A 14,270-nucleotide genomic window follows, 5' to 3' on the forward strand; every position below is an offset into this window, starting at 1 on the left:
ACTTGGGGCAGCAGGTTTGCTGCAGAGCCCTGATACCTTGGCTCCCGAAACAAACAAGTCTGAACTTCTCAACTTCGGGGTAAAACAGTAGGTTCAAAGGGAGAATATATGCTAGGCAGTCCGGGAAAGCCGTACCTTCCGAGTACCTCGGCAGTGGGGAAAGGAAGAGGGAAACATTTGGCCGGGAGTTTCGGATAAAAGGAGGCTGCGCCCTTCGCAACTTGGAGAGAAAACCCCGCGGGCGTGGGCTCCCGTGGGCTCTCTTCCTTTATTCGAATAAAGTTGCAGGACTTTCTGTCTCCTGTTTGGACATAAACCTCTGGCGTCTGTGGATTTTCCTGACACCCCAATGTTGCAGATGACCTTGGCTTGAACTTTTCTCTTAGGGCATATGCTGCTGCTTCTTGTTACATAGCTTTGCTACAAAAGCCACTATATTCCTCATTATATGTTTATCCACTGGCTGCAGCTACATTTAGCTGTGTGTCTACTTGCGTACTCTTTTATCTATTTTGCTAGTTAGTATTTAAGCTTTATTTAGAAGGTTCAAGCGAAGCTGAAAATTTCTATTCTCTGTGCTGTCAGGAATCTCCCTCACTGGAGATACTCCAGACTCTTCTGGACACAATCCTGTACCATGTGTTCTTGGACGACCCCGCTCCAGCAGGGAGCTGGGACCAATGACCCACTGTGGTCCCTTCCAACCCGACCCATCCTGTGATATTTGTTTTCTGAGCATTTGTAAGGAGGCAGAGGGATGTGGAACAAAAAAGACGAGTTAAGACAGACACTCGTGGGCGCACCGAGGAGAGAATCGCACCGCTGCGCGACGATTACCACGAAATTATTCAGTCCGTCCAGGCAGGGGAAGCGGAAAGCGATGCCGTGCCGGGGGCGGCGCTTCCCTCCCTCAGCCATGGCGGCTCCCGGCGGGACGGGGATGGTGCCGGTGCTGCCGGGGCTCTACGTGGGCGGCGCCGAGTCCTGCTCGTCCCCGGAGGCGCTGGCGGCGGCGGGAGTGGTGGCGGTGCTGACGGTGGACGCGGAGGAGCCGCCGGCCGTGCCGGGGGTGCGGGCCATGCACGTCCGGGCGCGGGACGAGCCCGGCGCGGACCTGCTGAGCCGCCTGGATGAATGTGCCGCGTTCCTGGGCGCGGCCCGGGCGGGCGGCGGCGCCGCGCTCGTGCGCTGGTGAGGCCGGGGCTGTGGCGGGGCCGAGCGCTCCCCGCCGCACCGCCGCTGACGGGGCCGCCCTTGCCTTGCAGCCACGCCGGGGTGAGCCGCAGCGTCGCCGTGGTCGCCGCCTACCTGATGAAGACGCAGGGGCTCGGCTGGGAGGAGGCGCTCGCCGCCGTCAGGGCCGCCAAGCCGGACGCGCAGTGAGTGCCGCGCACCCTGCCCGCCCGCCCGGCGCCCCCCTCGCGCCCCCCTCATCCCGCCCCCTCAGCCCGCTCCCCTCATCTCGCCCCCCTCGCGCCCCCCTCATCCCGCCCCCTCAGCCCGCTCCCCTCATCTCGCCCCCCTCGCGCTCCCTTCATCCCGCACCCTCATCCCGCACCCCTCATCCCGCGCCCCTCATCCCGCACCCCTCATCCCGCCCCCCTCAGCCCGCTCCCTTCAGCCCACTCCCCTCATCCCGCTCTCTTCATCCTGCTCCCCTCATCCCGTCCCCCTGAGCCCTCTCTCCTCTCGCCCCCACCGCAGGGTGAACCCTGGCTTCCAGCGGCAGCTGAAGCTCTACGAGGCGATGGGCTGCGCCGTGGACACCAGCAGCGTGCTCTACAAGCGGTACCGGCTGGAGATGCTCAGCGAGAGGCTCTCCGGTGAGTGGGAGCATCGCGGGTGCGCGGAGCGAAGCGCGGGGCAGGCTCCCAAGGATGGGAACAGGCTGTCCCCGAATGAACGCAGAAGGCCCTGTCCAAGGGGGTTGACTTCGAGTGTTGCCCTCAAAGGAGCCGAGCCTGGACTTTGCCAGGGCTAGCATTCACGCTATACCAGCCCTAGAGAATCCCAGCTCATCAGTGGGGGTAAAAATGTGCCTTTGAGAGATGTGTAAGAAATAAGATCTGTAAGGAGCTGCGCTCTTTAGCAAAGTGCGAAAAATGGTAAAGGTCAGTTTGATACTTCTCATGATGTTTACATCCCTGCAAAGCAAACAGCATCCTAAGAAAACATGTCAATGTGATTAAACAAAAAGAAATGCAGAACTTGAGATAAAGTTGAAATTCAGGTAACGAAGTAAACTTTCATACTTTAATGTGCAAAAGATACATGTCTGCATCGGTGTAATTTTATAATAAAATAATAACCTGTAGCTTTTCTTGCAAGATCTCAGTGTTGCATACTCAGCGTCACAGTGCTGTTGCCCTTTATGTGTCATTGACCTTAGCAGTTCCCATTTGCAAGCTGGCTTTCTGTATTTTGGGCACTAAAATATTGGCACAACTGCTCAGAAACCTCCTTTGCCTTTACTTTCTGCTGAAGTAAGAACATAAAGCAAAATTTCATTATTTTACCATGTCTGAGGCCATAGTCTAGATCCCAGTTCCTTGCATTAAGCAAATCCCAGTCTTAGGCATGGCAGGATGAGGCCTTTGTGTTTTTGGTTTAATCTATTGGAACTGGTGAGAGAACAAATGAAGGGAAAGAAGGTGGCTCCTGCAGGCTGTGCTTGGGGCAGAGGCGCAGTTCTGTCTTGCTCTCAGGAATGCAGCGTGGTTGAGCTGATCTGATTCACAACGTGGTCCTGACCCCTATGCAGAACCTCAAGACTTGCCCCGAGAAGTCTTTGCAGTTGATCCTACCACTGTATGCCAAACTTCGAACACAGAGGTTCTCTACAGATGCAGGAAATGCAGGTACTTTATATATATATTAAAAAGATGCATTTTTATATATTTATAAAATACTTTAAATTTCTCCTTAAAACGTCATTGTGAAATCCACTCAAGAGAATAATATCCAGTGGAAATCAATGGGCATGTGTCATTGTTGTCAGGTTAGGGATGAGCTCTTGCCTAAGTGTCCACACAAAACTTCTTCTTCCCTGGAGTGGTGCTTGTGAACCTTCTAGACAAATCAAAGAATGTAGGATTTGTACTCCTCTTTATTTAGAGTCAGGACACCCATATCCCTCTTTCCTGCTGTCTGCAGACTTGCTCAGTTAAAAAAAAAAAATAATTTTGTTTTACTTCTTTTTCCTCCTGTCACCGAGGGCAGACGCGCTCTGTTCCGTAGCTCCAGCATTTTGTCCCACACGGAAGGAATCGGACCGACAGCCTTTGCCCACAAGAGGATAACAGACTCTGCACGGCTTTCTGGGAATGGCCAGGAAAAGTGCACCTCGTACTTCATCGAGCCCGTGCAGTGGATGGAACCAGCATTGCTTGGAGTCATGGAAGGACAGGTGAAGCTTTATTCTTTGGATTTTTGGTTGGGTTTGTTGTTTTGGTTTTTTTTTTTTGCAAAGGCAGAACTTTGTTCCCTGAAAGGAAAACTCCCACACAAGGTGTTCCCAGCCTTTCTGGCGTGAATTTTGCAGCTTATGGGCAGATTCTTAAATGTAAAATATTCTTTCACAAGGAAATGAGCTGGTGCTTTGCTTGAGCTGGCAACACCAGCCAGGATGTTGGACAGGGTTTATCTGCTGTTTGTTTCTATTATGAGAAAGATTTGTGAGACTTCAGAAGCCTGTTGTGGTCTCAGGCTGATCAAGTCTTTTGGACCCTGCTAAAACTGTTTTGGAATCCCATCAGGTTCCAGCAGCTGCATTTCCACACTCTCCTTCTGCCAGCACAGCTGCCTGCTACACCCCAGGGCTAAAGAGCCCTTCCAGTTTAGCTTTTTGGCCTGTTTTTAACTAGATCCACATGAACACATGTCTTAGACTGAGTCCTGGGTTTTTCTTGCAGCTTCTGTGTCCCAAGTGCACGTCAAAGCTGGGCTCCTTCAGCTGGAGGGGGGACCAGTGTTCCTGTGGCCGCTGGGTGACACCGGCCTTCCAGATCCACAAAAGTCGAGTGGATGAAGTGAGGACACTGCCAGTTGGTAACTTCCAAAGTGCCAAAACCTGAACTCATTGCTTCACTTGATGGATTTCTTAACATCTACTGAGAACTACTAGTCCATGGATGCCAGGAAATGAGCTTATGACTTCCACCCCTTTGGGAATTACTTGAATACCTTCAGCCTGCTGTATCTCTTAATATATACTATGAAATATCAGAACATTTTCTTCAAAGAGGTGTTACAGAGTGGTCAAATCTACAAAATGGGCAAAATGTATTCTTCATTTATGTGTTGCTGTTTACACAGGGTCTCAACTCCTTATTCAAAAGGAGTTGCTGTGGTCAGCAGTACTGCTCAGCTTCTGATCCAAAGTGCCAAGCGCCCTAAAATGGTACAATTACAGTTGTTTTGCATGCATGGCAGCAAAAGGAAAACTTAAGAGTTACACTTTTATTGTATTAAAAGTAATCCTAAAAATACCCACCCCAAGAATATTTACTACTTTGTAACTCTTTCATGATTGTGCAAGCTGTAATGGAATGGGAGAACTGAAGTATAGAGTCCATGCCAAAAGCTTACAGTTCTAAAGAAATCCCTAAAGTTATGAAGTAACTTTTTTTAAGCAAGCTGTGACCTTTTTTGATGGATTGCTGTGTACACCATGGCACAGGTTTCATTTGACATAAGAAAATAGAACAGATAAAAGCTAATTTAAATCAATTTTATTTTCATTGACTTGAACAATTTTTTTTAATTTATTTTTTTACACAATTTCCAGCAACATACATTATGAAATATACAAGATAAAGTAGGTGGTGGGGTTCTGCCCATGTTGTAATTCCTCCCATAGCTGTGGAAGGAAGACTTGCAGGACACAGTGAACATCAGAATCTCAACACTGAAAACAGACACAAAACAAAAAGGACAAAAATATATATGAAACTTTGAACTGGTCACACTTCAGGGCCAGGTACAGCACAATAAATATTAGAACTGCATTATCTTAGACATCTTCTGTAAAGTTTATAACATCCTCTATTTAAAGAGATAAGAACATCTGGTTTCTAGCATGAAATGCTACATTGTACAGTGGTGAAGGGTACAAACAATGAGCCCAGCAAGGGCTTGGATGGTGACTACTCATTCACACATGCTCATTGATAAAATAAGCAGCATACACCAAAAGTTTAGTGAGCTGTAAACTTAAGCGTTCACTACCAGAATATCAGCTGGAGGAGCAGTTTCTTTTCGGGAGAACCAGAAATAGTCAATCCCTCTAAGTTTCAGCTGGGCTCTCCCCTGACAAAGAGTGGGTTGATACCATAATGGAAGTGGCAGCATTTGGTCCGTAGCACAAGATCCCTTTGCATCACTACTGTTCAAAGCTGGCGCCGGTGGAAATACTTCAGTGCAGAATTAACGCTCACGTAGGCACGGTGTCACCAACAACAGGTGCTGTCTCAGGACTAACAAAGCAGTAGGTGGCACAGGATGCCACCAGACACAATCGAGAGGGAGAGACTGGAGAGGATGCCAGCATCTCTCTCTCTTGCGCTCCGGAGCAATGGGATGAGTGCTGGTCTCGGGGAGTTTGACAGAAAGGCTGCACTCTGCTCATTCCTCATCTCAGTCTAGTTTTACCAATAAAAAAGCCCAAGAGACAGCAGTTTCAGCTGCTTGACAGAGTGCTTCCAGAGCACAGAGCAGAACACACCAGAGCCACTGGTTTCTCTTGCATCGTAATCAACAAGGCAGGAGTAGATACATTTTGTACTTGTCAACCTTCCCCCATGCATCCCCCGCCCCCAGCTGAGCATCATACATTCCTCTTACACCAGAACCGGGGGCCTTCTGTGCCATCACCCAACAGGCCATGTGAGCACAGGTGGAGGAAGAAGGCTAAGCACGCGCTTTCCTTTCCTTGGCATAACCTGGGCATTGCACTGGGGGCAACTGCACTGGCAGAGCACCGCCAAGGAAGGACCACGCTGTGGTCAGCACGTGTGGCATCACTGTACCTTGCCAACCATGCCCTGCAGTACATGGCGGCAGTCACAAGCTTCACAAAGTAAAGCAGCTGAGTGTCAGGAAATTTTACGGGATGAATGGGAGCCAAGAAGGTAAAATTCTGCTGGAAGCCGAGCACCTATGGCTTTGATTTTAGCTGATGCTGAGTCCAACAGTCCTATCTGTATTAAGTAGGAAGATAAAATTGTATTTCTCCAGTGTACAAAATTATACCAGTCGCTTGTATATGCTCACCTTCTAGTCAGTCCCTTCTTGGAGAGGACCAGAACTACCACATTTCAATACCAAAAGACTCAGCTGAGAGACTCAGAAATGACAGAGTAGTGAAGAATTTTTGGTTGTATCAACATGTCATCAGAATATGGTCAAAAATTCTGTTTGAGAACAGGGAGTTCGACGTCTGATAGTCACTTAGCAAAATGCCAGGTGTAAATGCCCTTCCCACTGCCAGCTCGCAATGTACCGCATGACTGCATGAAGACCTACACCTCCTCTGCCAGTGCAGCTCAACTGGTTACACCCTGAGGTGAAAGACTGGTTACCAGGAGAGCTGGGAGAGGAAAGGTGAAATTTTTCCCACCCTAGAAGTGTACAACAGCATTTCCTCACTCAGCCAGGCCCATTCACACATCACTCACCACTTCAGACGCACAAAGCAATGCCAAATACAAACTAAGAGGAATGTTTTTTGTAAAGACTCTCTCTGAGTATGAACAGGGGAAACATACAGTTATTTATCAACTCAAGTACTGTTGCATCATTCTTGTAAGGTAGGGAAGCAGAGGAGCTGAGATGAGGAACTGAGAGGACAAACTGGAGTGGTCACAGAGGTCGAGTCTAGTCTTCCAGACTGCGAAATGCGTTCTGCATATCCTCAAACAGCTGAGCATAGTCCGCCTTGATTTTTGTTTCACCATCTTTGACGGGGTCCTGAAAGAACACAGCAAGCAAACAGACCCATTAGGAAAAACCCATGGTACTTAAGTCAGCTCTGGTTTGCCACTGCTGTAACCTCTTGCCCTCGGGATTAACACTTGCCAACTGCATAGCAGGCAGTGTAGTTCTGTCCTTGCATCCTGTCTCACCAACAGCCACAGGGTTTAAATCTCATTCTGTTCCCACATTAGTGAGCAGGCAGAATGGGTACTGGAAAGAGATGATTTTTTTTTTTCCATGAGCAGTGGTTACTGTACTGAAAAGCAACCGATTTGGAAAGCAAAGAAAAATACTGAGGGTCGTGGTTACTGCTGTGTGATTTAAGAGCTGCAGTGATTAATACCAGCTCCTAGCCCCACACCAGATGCACTGCTTCCCCAGTAAGTGAAAGAGTTATTCTGCCATTACTCAGAGGTTGTTTGGTTCAAATTAAAATGAATTGTAATTAATTTTAATTCACAATAATATTGTGTAACCATAAAAATATCTTTGTACAGCTCCATTTTCTCAGAATACTTTGCCCTCGGGCTGTAAGGCTTTCTCTGCAAGAAGCATTAACTGTCAGGCTGTGAAATCTGTTCAATGTCTTCACCATTCTCCTCTGAGTGCTGAGATCCTCTGGGTCAGTGCAATTCTTGGTGAACACAGAGGCCTTACATGTGTGGATGCAGTAGTTCTTACATCGTCTCTCCCAAGTACCCAAACTATAGGATGCAGGACATCTGAATCCTCACACCTGTCACACTGTTACCTGGGGAATATAATTTTCCTTTCATAACTATTCCCTTTTTCAGCCATGCTGTCCACTGCTCTGCTGTACTGCAGATGCCTGCTGGTGGGCCAGGGTTTGTAGGGAGTGTTTTAATTATCCTGTCTCTACATAAGCAGCTCTCAAAAGAAGCTGCATGAGAAAGAAGCTCATGAGCAAAGAAGCTCATGTCCCCAAGGGCATCTTGTTATGTTCTTGATGCTTTGAGAATATATACCAGGAACCCACTTACTACAGAAACAAGCCAGTACCCTGCAGGAATGGAATACATTGGCATGGCAGAACATTTAATTCTAAACACATTTAATCCAATGCTACTTGTTCTCCAAAGATTTGCAGTATTGACTTACATGAGTTTTAACAGAGTAAGCATTATAGTTCATATATTTCAGTCAGCATCACAGGTTACTACTGTCCTACCAGTAACTGCTACACCAGCATGCTCTGGATGAGTTTTAGTAAAGCTGTACCCTAAAATGATGGCTACTAAACTTACCCAGAGCAGGTGCCCCAATCCACTTGTTTTGTCTTAAACCCATGCTGAAATTACTCCTCCCTTCCTCTCCCTACTTTCAGCAGTCTCTTTTATATTAGAGACAGGTATAAGCAGCCTGAAGTTTAAATCCAGGAAAAACTGAACAATGGAAATGTTAACTGAGCTATTTTAAATAGAAGTTAAGGAAAGAAACGCTCCTGCAATAATATATGATGTGGCCCATGTTTGGCTTCAGGCTGCTTCTCTCTGATAATAGTCTTCCTAGAACATGTTATAATCTTTTTACAGAATTTTATCACAAAACCCCCAAAGCAAATAGGAGAAGATGCTTGTACTGTTACCATGACTATATGTAACAGAAAAGAGACGTCGAAGGTGCTGAAGGTGGGGTTGCCAAGGCTGTGCAGTCAGCATCACCTGATTTCCGCACTGACCATTCCTGTGCTCACAAGCCAATTCTTTACTGTCTTCAAAATGATGGCAAAGGATCTCTGTTCAGACCTTTATCAAAGGTCTTTGGTCAACACCACTGTCGGTCTTTCAGAGGCCCTGGAAGCTCACAGGAAGCAGGACAACCCACTTCCTTACAAACATACCTTGAACTTCATGGAGGTAAGTCTGTAGAGGATTTCACTCATGTTCTCTCGGATGATGGACCACGTGATCTTATTGTCACTCTGAGCTGTGGTTTCTACAGCACGGCGTGCCATATCATAAAACGCAATCATGTTGGAAAGCATTCCCACTGTTTTATAGAAAGGGCAGAACCTGAAGGAATAGAAGAGGACCTGTCAGGCATCTTGGAACAGTTAACAGCATTCTCCCCTGACAGAAAGAGCGCCAGCCTGCTTTACTCCAGAGATCTTTAATGTATACTGCCAAAGGAGAGGGGCTGCCTCAAATAGGTCCCACATTTTTAAAGAGTCAAATTGCAGGCCAAGATAGTCATCCTGAAGCTGACTGAAGCTGAGGTTTCTGAAACAGTACCCAAACATTCAGGCAAAACAGGAGTGAACAGGAACCACTGCTCTACAAGTCTCACATTTCAATCTGTGCCAATGCTAACAAGTAAAGGAAAACAATGAGCAGCCAACAGAATTCCTTCTTCCTGTTTTGTCCATCAAGGGAGCAGGCTTCCTCCTGACAGCCTGGGATGACAACTCCGCAAGTTTCCTTGCTCATAGGAAAGGGAGTTTCTTTATGACAAGAGAACTTCATACAGTTCCATTTTAATGGGTAGGTGAGCACCATAAAAGGTACCTCATTATTATTTATGTGCTACTTCCTGTGTTTCCTACAGCATACACACAGACCTGCCCTAATAACCTGATCAAAGGCACATACTGTTACAAAATGATAGATGTCTGCATTTTTAGTGATGAAGTACTTGAGACTTCCTAATCTGGACTGGGGAGTAAGATGAAGTACAAAAAGGCCTCTTTGTCAGGCTGTTAAAGCACAAGAATAGCATGGAAAGAAGAACAGCAGAGTTCACTAGGGAGAAAGAGAGAGTAAGGGTTTTTTTTGACAGATCAGACTTACTCAAGAATTACGCAATAGTAACTGAAAGGTGATTCTTGCAGTCCGCTGTGTATTGATGGAATAAACAGGAAGACTCTAGATGTTGCCTATGAAAATAAAGTCCTGTTCTCCTCCTCAGACATGCTACTGCAGAAACATTGGCTAATAGAACAATAGAGGAGGACCTGGGAAACCCAAAGAGTTCTGCTTTCAGAAGGGGTCTGCCTTGGGTAAGACAATGTGAAAGCATTATTGAATGGGCTACCTAAGCTTTAGGGATTAGTAACATTAATTTCTGCACTGGTCAGCTTCCATGTAAAATAACTGTATTGGTCCAGATTGCACAGGACTAAGAGGGCAGAGTGGCCAGTCAGATCTCACCTGTCGTAAGGCGTGTAACCATTCTGCTGCAAGAAGTCATCTTTTATCAGCTTGGCAACCTCCAAGGTAATTTTATCTGTTTCTGCCAAGGAAGCCTAGAAAAGTAAGGTAAACAATCAGTTTAGTACTCCAGTCCATGAAGGCACAGTGTGTACTGGCTAAGAACAGCTGTCTTTTGGTACCTGTCTTCTTCCCACTCTCCTAAGATTGCATCAAGCAGAACTCTGTCTTTTGGGTGTTTCTCACTCCCTGCTATAGAACAGCCAATTTAACTAATTGCCAGATTATGATGGGCCAAACAGTTGGTAAGTTTGCTTTAGATCTTTCTGATGAGAAAGGGAACTTCCTTCCCACTGCTTAACACCATGGAAAAGCCAGCAGACACTGAAAATGCACATGGCTTTGCTATGAGATACATTGAAACGTCACCCTCCTACATAAAGAGAAATTAATTTTTACCTTCCTCAATCCTTATGGAAGAAACACTAGTTTTCAGCATGCTAGATCAAGCAGCAAGCTAAAGGATTTGGTACTAGTCTGCACTGTTACCAATATCCTTTTCCCACCTGGCATTCCAGAAAAGAAAAGGAGTTGATGACAATGCCTGTCACACTCCACAGGATAGCCACAACCCCACTGTACACTGCTGTTTTTGGCACCACAGGTTGCTCTTCTCCACCTTCATCATCCTTTTACTAGAGGGGCCTGATTGAGCTTTAAGTAGCCCAACTTGCTTTCTAGACAGGAAGTTTGGACCTTCTATCATGAAGAGACTAACAAAATTCAGAGCTAAAAAGAAAAAAATACACTGACTGTACTTTCACAATTCCCCCTTTCTAAAGGTTTGTTGCAGCTGTTAGCCAAGCCCAGACAGAAAGGAACTTCCTTTGTTATTTGAAACAAAGTTGTTGATCTGAAAAAAAAATCACCAGTTCCAGTACTTCTATCATGAAAACAATGCATAGCCACAAGTACTGGCTTATCAATTTCCCTTCCACACTAAGGACTCAAGCCTACCCTGCTTTGCAAACCAGCCTTTTAGAATATGGTTTTGTAAATAGAGAACTGTAGAAAGTCCTGTGACCCCATTTCCTTTTCTTCCAAGACACGTCATGAGAAGAGAGCTCTACTAAGCAAGTTCTGATGAAAGGTCTCATCTTGGTTGGACTAGAACATCAGTGAAGAGAGAGCACGGTGAGCAAACTTCCTTCAAGTAACTGTATTAAATACATGTTGCTACACACTACTACAACTCTGTAAATCATAATAACTCATCTGAACATCACAGAATTAAACTACTGTCAAGTATGTGCCAGGAACCTGCCAATTATCATATTTATAGTGCTAGGCTGAAGCACAGTTTTCACTGGGTCCTTTCTGAGAGCTTTCAATGGAAATCTTCCTGTCCAAGTTTACCTTTCTCTTCAAAATATTGAAGTGAAAAAAGGAAATGAAAGAATGCCTGCAAAATGGAGCCATATGTCACAGGTTTCCAAAGAGAAAATGGATAATCACAAGTTTTTTAAAAAGCAGACTTCACTTTGTTTCCACAGGCCAACTTGTAAATGCCAGCACCTCTGTCACACAGCTGACAACATGGTTTCTAATAAACTAACCCTTCAGATGACTTCAACAGTAAAGATGGGTTTGCATAATCTCTCTACAAAGACTGCTTCCAATGGAATAGTACTTTAAGTTGCAGCAAGGGGCATTTCAGGAATACTAGAACACTGAAGCAAGTGAACTTTAAAGCAAGCAGTAGATATCCCACAATCTCATTTACAGGAGAAAACCAAGCCAAGATTTATCAAATCTGAAAAACTATTTGTCATTAAAAGCCAAACAACATGTAGAAAAGTTGTAATAAAATGCAGTTTGAGGTGACAGTCTGACATCTCCCAGTGATCTTTTGTATGCAATGCAATATCCATCAGGTCTGCTCTAAGACACGGTCAAAAGCCTGCACTAACCATAAGGAAATGAAGGATGGCTTAATGACACTGGTCACTCACCTTCCCCACAAGCTGCACAATCTCTGCAAGGTCCTCTTCCTCCTGTAGGATCTCTTTGGCCTTTGTCCTGAGAGGGACAAATTCTGTGAAATGTTTGTCATAGTACTCGTCCAGGGCTCGTGTGTATTTGCTGTAGCTGATCAGCCAGTTCACAGACGGGAAGTGCTTGCGCTGTGCCAGCTTCTTATCCAGGCCCCAAAAAACCTGCCAGAAGCCAGAAAGGTCAATCAGCTCTCCAAATCAAAAGTGAACTAAAATAATTGAAGGCAATTAAAAAAAAAAATACAGAGAGCAAGTTGAGCAAGTTGGAGTTCATGCAGCATGGCAAAGGCTTCACAAATAGAAGCCTGGGAGCCTGTTAACTATAGCAGAGACATTCAAATAACACTTCTCAAAAAATGATGCAACTTTCATCTGAGTTCAGATTTATTCAGCTTGAGATTGCTCATGAGTGAGCAGTCAGCCATAGCAATGTCAATACTGGAGTCTAAGTAAAGTGGAGACTGAATAGATGTAACTGCTTTTCCCAAAACTGCAAACAGTTTCAAGACACTCCCAGACAGCTTCTCCAAGGATTTTTTTGTGATTTCCATGTACCTATATTAAATGGTCTGCTTTCCATCTCAGTGGAACAGATACGTTTGCAGTGCAGCTCAATAGGCAGCACTTAGAAAGCACACCTGAGACAGACAGACAGACAGACAGATATCCCTGAGCAGGCAATGTTGGAAGGAATTGCTGCCTTCACTCCCTCTTCCAAAGGGATCTCAAACACATCAGTTTGAGAACATTTCACAAGGTCGCTTTTTACAGTGTTGGAACACTTTCCAAAACACCCTACAACACTGCCTGTGACAAATCAAAGCTCTCTCACGCCAGCCACTGGCACAAATGTGCTGAAATACAACCATCTAGTGTCTAATAAAGTGGACAGAAAAGCTACAATGTTGTGGGACGTACCTGAACAATGCCCAGGGTAGCAGATGTAACAGGATCAGAGAAGTCACCACCTGGGGGAGAGACACTAAGCAGGAAGAGACAGGGAAAGGTTATTAGAGCTGCTTTCACAGTTCAAACTGAAGTACTGAACATATGACTGACTGCACAGCTCAGTGCAGAGAACCAGAAAAGTCAACATGATTCCAAGTAAATAACAGATTGCAATATGTTTGTAGAAAGTGCTTGATGCATACCCACGCAGAGGTAATATCAAGCATATCATAAAATAGTTACATCAGTGACTGATTGACAGTATTAAGGTGTAATTTCAGTCATGTTAGCTCTAGGTAGTAACTCCAGCTTGGATCATCAAACCTGTCTCCATTGGAACAGATTCAGGAAGAGTGCTGATAGAACATAATGAATACCCAGTGCAGTGATCCTACAGGAAACAATATCCCGATTTTGAATTAATTTTAATCTTCACCTATACAGTCACTACTTCATTTATGCTTAACACTCCAATACATGCCTTCCCAGAGATAAAAAAAAATGTAGTTTTCTAATCTCAAAAGCAGAAAGCCCTTATGTATGTATGTTGTGAACAGCAGAACTAAGCAAAGCAAAAAATCAGCTCCAGGTGTTCGTGCTGATGCCAGAGGCCCTCCTGAAAACACAGGGAATCCACTTTGCCCAGGGTATGATACACAAACCAGTATCAGCTAGGAGAATGCCTGTGGACAACACGCTTCTCATAGCATATCACAGTCTGAGATATACTGCTCCATGGAATTCTACTCTATTTGAGCATGAGAGTCACAATCCATTATGCCCCCAAGTGTACACTACTGCTCTAACTGCCCCTTCTTTCCTGCTCTAAGCATGGTTTGACATACTTCTCAGAGAACTCTAATGACATTCTTCCCTGAGCCACTTGATCCGATTGCTGTGCCTGTGATTCCATACCTCACAGAGCTACCTGTCTACATTCATTCCTTCTGCCCCCACGCACAATCTAGCAGCAGCTCTGGGTGAACAGCAACTAAGTGTCTACCAACTCATTCCCGTATTTTTAAGTTCTGCAGCTGTGCAAGGGCAACGAGACCTTTTTTGTCTGAAGAAAAGATACAGTGTCATACAAAAACAGCAAGGAAGAGCTGCAGCCAGTGCAGAGGCAAAG

At 45.5% G+C, this 14,270-nt stretch overlaps 2 protein-coding genes across 3 annotated transcripts in view; one reads left to right on the forward strand and one right to left on the reverse strand.

The window, feature by feature from the left end:
* Positions 1–757: 757 nt before the first annotated feature.
* DUSP12 (dual specificity phosphatase 12) lies at positions 758–4,728 on the forward strand. Its single transcript, XM_086884015.1, has 6 exons — positions 758–1,191; positions 1,266–1,379; positions 1,705–1,823; positions 2,762–2,858; positions 3,220–3,406; positions 3,912–4,728. Exons 1-6 carry the CDS (start codon positions 758–760, stop codon positions 4,071–4,073), a joined length of 1,113 nt encoding a protein of 370 aa, XP_086740141.1. The 3' UTR covers positions 4,074–4,728.
* The window catches only part of ATP6V1A (ATPase H+ transporting V1 subunit A), a 30,527-nt gene continuing 20,972 nt past the window's right edge, over positions 4,716–14,270 (reverse strand). For both annotated transcript variants that reach the window (XM_086884013.1, XM_086884014.1), the window contains exons 11-15: positions 13,112–13,175; positions 12,152–12,355; positions 10,140–10,234; positions 8,834–9,005; positions 4,716–6,966 (exon numbers count right to left, since the gene is read on the reverse strand). In XM_086884013.1, the coding sequence (XP_086740139.1) occupies positions 6,874–6,966; positions 8,834–9,005; positions 10,140–10,234; positions 12,152–12,355; positions 13,112–13,175 (628 nt within the window). In that variant the 3' untranslated portion in view covers positions 4,716–6,873. The remainder of the gene's footprint in view (positions 6,967–8,833; positions 9,006–10,139; positions 10,235–12,151; positions 12,356–13,111; positions 13,176–14,270) is intronic.

Source organism: Cyanistes caeruleus, chromosome 3 (assembly GCF_971803275.1).
Source record: "Cyanistes caeruleus chromosome 3, bCyaCae1.hap1.1, whole genome shotgun sequence".
Classification (NCBI taxonomy): Eukaryota; Metazoa; Chordata; class Aves; order Passeriformes; family Paridae; genus Cyanistes; species Cyanistes caeruleus.